This window comes from Schistocerca gregaria, chromosome 11 (assembly GCF_023897955.1).
Source record: "Schistocerca gregaria isolate iqSchGreg1 chromosome 11, iqSchGreg1.2, whole genome shotgun sequence".
Lineage (NCBI taxonomy): Eukaryota > Metazoa > Arthropoda > Insecta > Orthoptera > Acrididae > Schistocerca > Schistocerca gregaria.
This window is the reverse complement of record NC_064930.1, coordinates 40,178,824-40,191,222: the sequence shown is the minus strand read 5'-3', so window position 1 is coordinate 40,191,222 and position 12,399 is coordinate 40,178,824. Positions and strand designations below refer to the sequence as shown.

The window sequence follows — 12,399 nt, the reverse complement described above, 5'->3', positions numbered from 1 at the left end:
GTCACATCTAAGCTGGTGCCTTATTTATGATTGTGAAAATGTGAGTTTGTAATCTTATGGAACACATCAAATATGAAGCCAAGATTGGGAGACTGCATACAGCACTGCATTCATAAAATAATACACGAAGAACGTTGAAACATATGCAAGGGGAAATTAACCACAACCAACCGATTCAATTTCCACCCAAAGAAATTACGATCGTAGCGCAATCCTGTCTGTCATGTAATTACCACACATTGGTATACTAAATTCATACTAACTCTCTGTTAAATCTTCCCGAAACGAATAGCTGAGGGCTACATTGATGATTACACCACATGCTTCAAGTGGTCAACTTGGCTTACAAGAAGAGTGTAACTCCACAATAATTCTGATAATTAAAATAAATTACATCGAAACACTAATTAAAAAAGGAAAAACCTCGTACTGGTTACTATTGTCTTACTATTAACCTGATGGGTCAAACAATTGTATAAGCACTTGGTACTGGTCTCACAAAGTACACCCCACGTGGGTTAAACATACAGAAAAGTTGCTATATTGAAAAATATTGTCAAGACGAGACGTTATAATCTCACGCACATTCGCATTTAAGATTGATGATCTTAGTTAGAGTTACTGATCAACGCGTGGTTCCACTTTGCTCATAAAGTAGTGACAAAGCAACTACCGGAATATGTTCTGAGCTTCACACTCGAATTACACTGCGTTGCAATTTAAGATAACATTAGATATTTTAGAGCTAAACCTGAAATAAAGGTCATTAAATTTTCAGTTAGGCTTATCTTAAGGAATCCATTGTCCTACGGACTTAGCAGACACGCGCTTAGCCGGAAATCTTACCCCTTCAGACGCTCGTCACAGAGAGACTGACCTGTCGGGCTGCTACCTTGCATGTTTCCTTATACAAAACGGAAGTGACCAGAGTGGCAGCTTCCTATACCAACATGACAAGGTACGGACAGGACAATACTAAGGATAGAAACCTCTTTTCTTTTAGAAAGCGTAGCTACCTGTTCCGACGTTGGTCCTACTGTTCTCTAGCAGACAGGATTGTCTGCTACCATCCAGGATGCTACTGGAAATAAAGTTGCTCATTCATCCTCTCACACAGAAGGGAAGGGGGATGACAGTATCTCATCATATACAGTATATAAAAGAAAGCGGATGTGGGTTCCGTACGAGACTGTGTGACATGAATTACATATAAACTGTGTTTTTAAGTGTAGTAGTGTGGTAGATCGTTCTTGTTAATGAGTAAAAGTAACACATTTCACTGCTCAGTCTCCTCCCAGATAGTCAGAAACACCACAGTAAATTTAGAAGAGGAATTTATGCCGTAAATGGCAACAGATTTAAGAAATTAATATGAACGGAATCCAACAGAGACCTTTCAATACAGGACATTTATCTCAATCAGGGGGGGCTGCTTTACGAAGTGGACCGTGGCAAACGGTATCATGCATTTCATAGTTTCTACTAATGCAGGTGTTCATGCACCCACAAATCCGCCACTAATCTCTCCTTTACAATATAACTGCTGCTCCATGGATTCGGAACTCAAAGACTGCAGCGCTGAAACAAAAATATAATTGTGGTAACATTGTTTTTTTGGCCATCTTCAAAGCAGGAATATCAATAAAACCTATTTATTTCCTCATTTTTATTAAGAGCGTTACAAGGACTTTTTGACACCCTGTAGATGAAATAGACTTGCATACTTAACAATGATGTCTATCTTTGTCAATACTCTTAACTTATGTTGGCTTGTCGCCTTACATAATTCTGGGTAAATGCTCCAAGATAATGTAGGTAAACAACGACCAATCTTATCATCGAGAGGAGGCATGGGATCCAGCTACTTGCAGTATATAGGCGCCACATACTTGCTGACGTATTTTTGCAGATGAGGAATGGCAGCTGGAGGACAGAAGCAGCGCTACGCTCTCCGTGGACACTGACTGTGTGCAGCTATTGGCGAACGCCCTGGACCACCCCACGTGTCCGCTGGAAGACCTGCCGCTGGAAGCCCTTAAGCAGCGCGAGCAGTGCCGTGTACAGCTGTGGGACGACGTGGTGCAGAGGTCGCCCCACATACCCGTCACCAGCTACCTGGCCTACACGCAGAGGGTGAACGTCAACCTCTGTCTGCTGGCCTGGATGGCAGTCAACTCGTACAGCATTTGTGAGGGCGTCCCGTTTAGTATCATACAGTCCGTGAGTGATACTCGCTGCTATTTCGATAGACCTGACGAGCAATCGTGTCTGCAATCGAACGCTACAGATGCCATCTGCTCTATTTCCAGAGCTATTCTGTTGCTGAAGTGTCGCGATTTTTCCTCCTTTAAGCATTCCCATAATTGTACGCTCATTTATTTCCAATTTCTATCGAGCGATCGTACTAACAGCATACTGCATCAAAAGCTAACAGAAGAAGCGCTCAACTACAAAAGCAGTTTAAATAACGCTACCTTAAAATACAAGGATTTCAAAATCGACAGCTTGAAGCCTTTAGAAATCTCATTTATAATGGTAAATATTATTTTCCGTTTTTCGACTGCCGGAGTATACATGTACCTTCCACAGTTACGTAACTTGCCTGGAAAGATACTCTTGTCCTTTCAGATCACGTGTATAATCCAGATCCTGTGTTCTGAGGTCGTGTATCGTATGACAGGTTTCCCTGACTTACCTACAGCAGTGCTGATAGATAGCGCCCTCACACTTCTTAGCTGTATCTGGCTAAACTCATTCTGCTACCACATGTACGCTTGTGTTCGTCATCTCAGGCTTCCTAACGACCTGCTACCTGCTGAAGTAAGCAAGTTATTCTGTCGTCAGGTGTTGTACGTGTTAATACCGTGGAGTGTAGTATGTGTGGCAGCTGTTGCTTTGGAAAAGACGAGTAAATATTACCTGATCCACAGTCGTGTGTTAGTCCTTGTGGGGATTTCACTGTCAGTGGCTTTCAATTTGGTTTATCTCGGACTGGTTGGATACATGTACCTACGTACTCGGTATACATTGCGGCAACTCAAAATTGTTGATAACACAAAATTTGCCTCAAAGAAGGAATGTCTTTTTATGTCAGTTAAGACCGTTATTTTAAGCGGAATAGGTATTATTATTAGAATTGGGTTCCACCAGGCTCAAGGGATAGCGCAGTTTGTGTATTATGTACATCTAGCTACTATGGTGCAAGGACCAGTGCTCTTCGTCTGTTTCGTTTGTAATGGAACGACGCTCCCCATAGTGAAGTACAGGGTACTGGCATTGTGGAACCCAAATAGCATCCCTGCAGAGCTAGAGCTGTGTTCAGCAGCTGAGAGGAATCTGGCCAGGAGAAACAATGAACAGTCTCTGGTTGTAGTATCCTCTCTGTAGTCTCCTTCAGTATTGTTCTCAAGAAACTGTCTTGACAGTAGTCTGCATTAAAGCCAGTAATAAAAATTGAATATACCTGATATGACAATATTAAATGTCATTAAATGTGATATAGTACAGCCAGTACTTCTCTTTCCTTATGTCTTCTTCATTTATAACTGCATGATTGCTTGCAAGTGGTAACCTTTGTCTACACATTGTAACGCACTGAGATTACTTACTAAAATTGTTGGGAAACGCTTTGTGTAGGCAAAAATATCTGGTACCGTGCACCGCGGAATTTGAATCCCCGCCAGACGTCATTGACGTCGGAGACCCCTAGAGGTCATTGCACCATCGCGCCGTAAGCTGTGGCGGTGCGCGCCTCCTGGCCCGCATTTAATGTGACGGCGCCACAGTGGAACACGTGGTTGCACCGGCCAATAACGGCGTCCTCGATAGAGTATCTAAGCGCCTGCCTCTCGCTCAGCCAGCCAGTCTAACATTGCGTACATCTCTGGACATATCGCCTCGCCTTAGACAGCGAATTACTTTCCTGTTTGTTTGCGAGTGGACGTGGTTGTCTAGTTAGGTTTTCTTGACTCTGTCGTTCTTCTTGTTGTCGTAAGGTCCTTCGTTGATCGTGTTTGTCCTGTCTCGTGTTGTCGTTCGCGGGCCGCTCCGCGGGTCCCCCCTCGTTTTCCGTCACTTCAGCCCCGCGACTGTTCCGGTCGCTGTAACAACATTTGGACGACGAGGTAAAAGGTGGTCGTTGGTATGGAGGCGAAGTTGGTCTGTCTACTGGAGCAACAGTAGCAGCTCATGCAGGAGCAGCAGCTCCAGTTAGACATGTTACAAAAGTCACTGCAGTTGCTAACGGACAAAGTTGTTCCCGGGATGCATTACCACAACAGCTTCAGAGACTTCGGGTGTCCAATGCTTTCCCACGTCCGCCGTCGTTTCCACCCTTTAATGACGCTAACGAGGACTGGGAAACCTACTTACGTCGGCTGAAACAACATTTCACTACTTTTCAAGTCATGGAAGACTCCTTGCTGCGATCGTTATTTCTGTCTTTGGCCTCTCCGGACATTTCTTCTTTACAAGTTGGCACCGTTCTCTGAACATGTGGCTCTCTCTTTCCAGGAGATCTGCCTTTTGCTCACAAACTATTATTCCCAATGCTACCATGTGATCGCCTCTCGGCTGGAGTTCCACCAGTACCATAAACAGCCTGGTCAATTGTATCGTTCCTGGGTCACGGACTTGCAGGGACTTAGCCATCGATGCGATTTTATGTGCAGCAATCAGCAGTGTAAGGCATCGTATGCAGACTCCCTGATCCGGGATGTGGTGGTTCAGTTGGTTCCCGATCCTGAGGTCCGTACTGCGGCACTGAAACTCGACAACCCCTCCTTGGAAGTGATTCTCTGCATTGCCCACTCCTTTGAAATTGCTCAAGCGGCTAATGAGCGTCTTATGGCGCGACCGCAGGTGACGGCGATCGCGGCGTCACGACGGGTTTCGCCCTTGCGACGTCGACGTGGCCCAGCCGACAGAGGCTGGCGCCGTCGGAACTCCTCATTGTCCGCGTCTCTGTGGCATCGGCGCCTTCGGTCGCCCCTCGTCGCCGGTCGAACGGCCCACTTCCATCTTGCCCACAGTGCTTTACTGCACATTCGCCGGCTGATTGTCCCCACCACTGGAAAACGTGCACGCTGTGTAACAAGGAGGGCCACATCAGATCGGTATGTCGTAGTCACTTGACTCGCCCCAGTCCTGCCCTTCTGGGGCCTCAAGGTACAGTCCATGCTCTGCAGTCAGTCATCCTACAGGATGACCCATCAGTGTGAAAGCTTTACCTCACCCTCCACATTTTCGTGGAGGTTGCGAGTTTTCAGGTCGACACTGGGGCCACCATCTCCCTGATTACCGTGGCGTAATATACCCAGTTGGGCTATCCTGCGTTGTCACCTCCCTCTCGCCCCCGCCGTTTGGTCGCCTACAGAGACGGTTTCGTTCCCGTTCGTGGGCAGTTCATCGTCCGGGCGACGTATAAGCGTGTTCCCCAGCTCCTAACCCTCTTTGTCGTCGACCATCTGTCGGCTTCGAATATTTTTGGCCTGAATGCGTTTCAACTGTTTGGCTTCTTCAATTTCCGACGAAGTTAAGGTTGTTTCTACAGCTGTTCCCTTTCAGGACTTGGATGATCTGTGCTCCACTTTTGTGTCCTTGTTTGCACCGGATCTCGGATGTGCTCCTGGCTTTCAGGCGCACATCCCCCTGTGACCGGATGCTCAGCCTCGCTTTATCCAGGCTCATCCCCTTCCGGCCTGCAGTCAAGCAGGATCTTGAGCAGCTCCAGGCCACTGGCGTGCTGGAGCCCGAAACTTATAGTGCATGGGCGACACCACTGGTGGTCATACAGAAACCCGAAGGGTCCCCTAGGCTGTGTGGGGACTTTGGCGCTTTAGTCAATGCTCAGTCCCTCATTGACACGTACCCCATTCTCCAACAGGAAGACCTACTTGCCAAGCTTGCCAGAGGACACTATTTTTCCAAGATTGGCCTGGCCGAGGCATACCACCAATTGCCATTGGATGCTGAAACTCAGAACATCATGGTTATCAACACGCCTTTCGGACTGTATAAATACAAGTGCCTTCCCTTTGGTGTCTCTTTGGCGCTGGCCATTTTCCAGCGATTCCTGGATAGCTTACACAGCCTATCCCTCCCTGTGTGAATTATCTGGATGACATCTTGGTTATCGGGAGTTCCCTCATATCATATACCGAATATTCATGATATATTAAGATAAAGTCTCAAAAATCAAGAATTATTCTCCCTATAACATTTGCAAAACCTCAGTATCTTATTTCACGCTCTGCAGCCTGCTGGTTATGCTGCGGACTGGACAAGGGTTGTTTCTTTCAACCGGAGGTGGAATACTTAGGCCACTGGCTTAGCTAAGATGGCATTCGCCCTTTGGGTCATAATGTCATGGCCATTGAGGCCCTTTCTCATCCCAAAGAGTTACCTGAACTCCAGGTGTTTTTGGCCAAGGTTACTTATTACTTGAAGTTCTTGCCCCACGCTGCCTTTGTTGGTCAACCCCTCAATCACTTGCCTCGCAAAGGGATACCTTTCGATTGGACTCCTGCCTTTGACCAGGCTTTTCTCCATTTCAAGGCGATGCAAAAGTCCGCACCTGGCCTTACTCCCTTTCCTCCAGACCGTCCTTTGGTTGTGGCGGCTAATGCATCGGCATATGGCCTTGGGGTCATCCTTCTGCACTGGGCTGCTGATAGCTCTGAATAGCCCGTCGCTTATGCCTCTAAGATGTTGACCCCAGCACAACAGAACCACTCCCAGATTGAAAAGGAGGCTCTGGCGATAGTGTTCACTGTCCAAGAATTTCACATCTATCTCTTTAGGGCAAAGTTCCCCCTCCTGATGGACCATGAACCCTTGGTTACACTTTTCAGACCCCGCTCTCACCTTCAACAGCAGATGGCTCAACGTCTCCAGTGCTGGGAATTTTTTTATGTAATTACATTTACACCATCCGATATAAGCCACAATGCTAACACTGACACTTTGTCACGTCTCCCAGCAGGCCCCGAACCTGCCTTTGACCAACAGTAGGTCCTCTGCTGTCACATTGATTCCACCTGCCAGGATGCACTGGACAGTCTGCCTCTTAAGGCTGCTCACATTGCTGCAGCTACCCGCCAGCGACCCTGTGTTGTGACAGGTTCTCAACTACGTGGTCGACCGGTGGGAATCCTCCGTTGCTAGTTGGATACAGTCTGATTTCAGCCCCGGGAGCCACCTGTCCCACAGGCTCTCCTTGGTCGATGATGTCCTTCTGTTGGCCATGGAGTCCGATGCCCATTGGGTGGTCATCCCTCCAGAATTATGGCTTCGGGCAATTGGTTTGTTAGGCACTGGGGTCTGTCCTGTATGAAAGGCTTGGCTCGTGTGGCATGTGTATTGGGCCGGCATCGATGGCGATATTGAGCGCCTCGTCCATGGGTGCACTGTCTGTGCACATCACCAGGCAGGTCCTCCTGAGTCATTTGCGCCCTGGCCTATGTGTCGCCAGCCCTGGGATCGCATCCATATCGATTTTGCGGGCCCATTTTTGGGGTCCATGTGGTTACTAATCATTGATGCCTACTCCAAATACCCATATGTGGTCCATATGGCATCCAACTCCATGGAGGCTACACTCACAGCTCTGGCCCAGGTTTTCGCCATCGAGTGTCTGCCACACACATTGGTCTCTGATAATGGTCCCCAATTCACAGCGTCCTTCTCCCATGACTTCTGTCGGGCCAATGGTATGAAACATACCTATAGCCTCCTTTCCACCCTTCGTCCAATAGCGCAGTGGAGAGGCTTGTCTGCAATTTTAAACAACAGTTGACTAAGGTGGTCGACACATCTCCGACCACATTGGCCCTCACCCTGTTTTTGAGCACCTATCACACTACGCCAATTGATGGACGCAGTCTGGAAGAGCTCCTTAATGAGCATAAACCGTCTCGCCCCCACTCCCGGCCCTCGCAGCGGTATTCCCCTGGCACGGCCATGTAGGCCCATGAGTACGGATGCCCATGGGTGCCATGGGTGCCCATGGGTGGCGTGTGACGACGGTGCAGACGTCGCAAGGGTTGGAGCGCCGCCATCATAATCAGCTCCGCCTGCGTGCCCCCATGGGACTCGCGTCGCCACCTCTTTCCCTACCTCCTTCAGGTACAGAAGTGGTACTCGAGTCACCGTCCCTGCCCCTGGTTGCCATCTCTCTGAGGGCCTCCGGGTGGATCGGTGGCTCCCTCCCCCACCTTGGACACTGGATCGGCTGTCGTGGATACCTCAGGTGTCCCTCACTGCCAATAGCGGTTGATGAGCCTGGCTCCTCTTCCCACTGCCATACACCTCGGCACTGTCCTGGGCGTTTCCGCCCCTACACGAAAGTTTCAGGGGGGGGAGGGATGTGGTACCATGCGGTTCGGAATTTGCGCCCCACCAGATGTCTTGGACGTCAAAGACCCTTAGAGGTCACTGCACCATCGCGCTGTAAGCAAATAGCGGCGTCGTCGATAGAGTGCTTAAGTGCCTGCCTCTCTCTCAGCCAGCCAGTCTAACACTGCGTACGTCTCTGGACATATCGTCTTGCCTTAGCGTATTTACTTTCGTGTTTTGTTTACGAGTGGACGTGGTTGTCTAGTTACGTTTTCTTGACTCTGTTGTCTCGCTCTTGTTGTTGTCGTAAGGTCCTTCGTTGCTTGTGTTTGGGTACACAAAGTGTTTCCCTACAATTTTAGTAAGTAATATATATATGCGCAGAGACGCACCATTAGCATGGTAGACGGCGCTGACGGATTAAAGTTGCTCTGACCACATGCTGTGTGTTCCTTTTATATAGAAAGCTGTATGGTTCAACCAGCGTACTGTAAACAGCATATGGTCGGGCATTCAAATCGGAAACAAGCAGAGATGGTGTCTGTGAACGTTCAAAAAGATGAAAACTGTCGACAGACAGCACAGCTATACCTAAGCAAGCGCCGTCACAGAAAGAACCACGTCACAAAAAAGTTCAAGCCGGCTTTGGGCATTTCTGAGATAATGTCTCGTTTCAGACAGATGTACATGCAGGGAGGAGGCGGACTGTGGGTACACCAGTTCTGGATGACTGGTTTCCTTAGAATATTGAGACGAATCCACACAAAATGTCCAGGGAAGTGGCCCACTATTGGCACGTGGCAGTCTCTCTCTGAATGACGGTCTGCTTGACTGGAGCTCGTACTACGGTTTGTCTCAGTATCCTGTAGGATCTGGTCCTCCAGATGTGATGTACGCACAGTCCCTGACCACTGTGCACGTTTGTCTATGTGAAAGGACAAACGGTCAAACAAACTTTTGAAAATGGCTTGAAATGTTGTGTAATGAGCTTGCCTCGTGTGAGGGCAGTTGTTTTGGTTTAGCCGTGCTGCCTCTCGACCATTTCCATCTGCTTGACCGTACACAAACACCATCTTGGCTTGTTCGCAATGCAAATAGCTGTTTACAATATGCTGCGTTAATCACACAGCCTGTTATATACAAGGAACACACGCTACTGTCTTTGCAGTTTGTCGGGTTTATTAATGTTTAATGTATAATATATGTCTATAACATATGTTGTGTGAAACAAGGAAATTTTCTATATGTGCGTGAAACTTATACTTTTATATGATTTGTAATTGAAGTACCATGAGCAGAGACAGTCATATCCTTTTAAAATCAAAAGAGAATACAGTGGCTGAAGTAGTGTGTGGACGAACATGTAAATGGGCTTGTTGAGCTTATTAGTGGTTCGATTCCATAGAGTGGCTCAAAGAGGTATAGTTAAAAAAGTAGTAAATAACTTCTTGTGTGAAATGTGGCTTCAAGTGAACGCAAAGTGTCGAATGACAGAGTTATATGAGATGAGAGTTCTTGCGTTCGTGATACGAGATTGTGATTTATTGAGCTAGAGGTTTGTAAGGGTACTGTAGCATATTTTAAAAGTTAGTGTTCCGTGCGCTACTCTTATACCAGGAAGACAGTACATAAAGGCGCATTTATAGAAACAGTACATGTGCCAGTAGTGTGAGTCCTGGAAAACGTGTGCCATAGTAGCTTAACTAGAAGGACACAGTACACTCTAATTATTTTGATTTGTAATCAGTAGACGATCTCCCATTTCTTGAAATGAAACCTGAGTGAGCAAAGTGAAGGAGCGTCTGTGTGAATAACATATCCAGCCCAACTGAAAATCCTGCAATAAATAATACCACGTGGACTGATTTGCGGAAAGCCATAATCACTCATTTAGCAGGCATCTGCAAAGTTAACAGCGAATTTCGTGGAGGGACAGCTGCCGTATTGGACGCAGTGGAACCAGGGACCGCAGCGTGACTCGCCGCCCTGATGCGTCACGAGGCAGGTGTCGGCTGCAGGGCTGCCCAACCCCCCTCCCCCCCCCCCCCCCCCTCACACCCGCCGTCCAGACCGGACTCAGCACCAATCCTAGCGGCGTGCGGCGCTCCAGAAGCCGTCACGTGGCGCACTGGAGGCGCCTACTGGAGGATCCAGACAAGTGTTCTGCACTGATACAGGCGTAAAGTCAGTCTGGCACACTGGTCGCCAGCCAAGCCTTGACCCGCGGGACAGGATCGAACTTCATCGCTCAAAAGCCAGTAATTAACAGCCCCCGTGATACCTACTTACCTCCCGGCAAGATCACGAGTTCTGACCATAGTACTGGGAACATTCGCAGCTACGTTTAGGAAATTACTTTCAAATTACTGTACAAAGTATATAGTTCGAACTCAATAGGAAGACTGTCACAAAAAAACGTCACTCCCAGGTTTGAATCATTTGGATGAGGTTGTCGCTATCAAATTACCCCAGGCAAGTCAATCACTTTGAACCGAACCACCACTGCCACTTAGCTAGTATCACCAAGTTTTCCCTGAGCCGAAAACACCCGCACTCATTACTCTGCAATATTCCCAGAGAACGACAGGAAAATTCTCAAGCGGTAATCGGTGTGCGCAAACGAGAACGCTTTCTGAAACTCCAGAACTCTGGTGTGGTAACTGCGTCACGACACAAAACTCCGCTCCAGAGAAGCCGCTTCCCGCCACGTCAGCCACAGGGGCGCCGACAGCCAACTTGTCGATTTCCCGAGCGAGCCTCTCCACGAAATCATTCTCCACTTGGGCCTCTCAGCCAGTCTGGACCAGGAGAGGTCTGGAAGCCGCACCCCTGGCCACTCCCTGCTGCTGCTGACAGCCGTTTCTGTCACGCTCTGTTCCTCAAAAAGGCGAACCAGCTACGGACACGGGTGCTCAGAAAATCACCTGATACAACGCGTTCAGTCGCGGCGTATCAAATATTAACTTCTGTAACCAATATGCCTATTAAGGCCTTTCCTCTGATATATCTGGAGACAAGCATTCTCGGAGCCGAAAATGCTTCAACTGTTGTTACATGTACGTAGTTGCTCGACATCACGCGTGTCACTCAGAGAAAACTGTTGCGAACTACACTGTGCGTAACTCACGCCCCTGCCGTCAAATTCGGCACCGTCACATCCATTGCCAGAGCCCTTCAGATTTGGGGTCAGCAGTCTGTACAGCCCCCAGAGGCAGGGAGGGACAACCAACCTGCATCCGGCGAGGCTAACGAGCCAGAACTCATGGCTGAGTGCGAGGGTTCGCAAATGGGGCGTAGCGAGTATGGCTCGTCCTGTTTCCGATATGCAACAACTTTCCACAAACCAAACTGAAGCTAAGAACTCCGTCTCCACCAGATCTGCAAAAATGCAAAACTACGCGAACTAGCCGAGAACCCTGACACTAAATCCGAAGTAAAGAGCCGAAGCAGCCACAAACATGACACCTAAATTACAAAAAGTTCACACTCATTCATCTAGAACCTGTCAAACTTTCCACTACATTAACCTCGTACTCTCTCTAAGAACAAAGTTTAAAACTGCTTAGATGCAGCTAGAATTCCAGCACACCTAAAACACCTTATGGCAATTTAACAAACGTTAAAATAAACAATAAACGAAGAAGGTGGCAAAGAAACCGCAAAATCGCTGTAATCTACAATAAAACAGTTGCCGTCCTCCAAGTCGTCACCAAAAATTCCGAAAAAACTTTGCCACCATCACAGCACACCCATTTCCAAACCCCAGAAAAGAGTCTTAGTTACTTACTGATTTGAGGCAATCATAACATAAATCACACAGCACGCCAAACAGTAAGCAAAATAGAAACCACACGGACTCACGCTCACCATTGCGATAACCGAGGTTGACTGTGACATAACAAACGAAAAAACTGAAGAGAACCTAGAAGTACCGGGAGACTACATCAAAATTCCATGCCATCATTTCAGACATCATCCCAAGATCCATTAAGAAATTCGAGTCACATACAGTGAGAAACAGCCAACTTCCTCACCATTTCAGAATGCACTGTACACTTCACAAGG

The 12,399-nt window shown here is 47.8% G+C and overlaps 1 protein-coding gene across 1 annotated transcript in view; it reads left to right on the top strand.

Moving 5' to 3' along the window:
* The window catches only part of LOC126295010 (uncharacterized), a 134,961-nt gene extending 123,275 nt beyond the window's left edge, over positions 1 to 11,686 (top strand). The window contains exons 8-9 of the mRNA XM_049987263.1: positions 1,910 to 2,220; positions 11,399 to 11,686. Coding sequence (XP_049843220.1) covers positions 1,910 to 2,220; positions 11,399 to 11,686 — 599 coding nt within the window. The remainder of the gene's footprint in view (positions 1 to 1,909; positions 2,221 to 11,398) is intronic.
* The last annotated feature ends 713 nt before the right edge of the window (positions 11,687 to 12,399 follow it).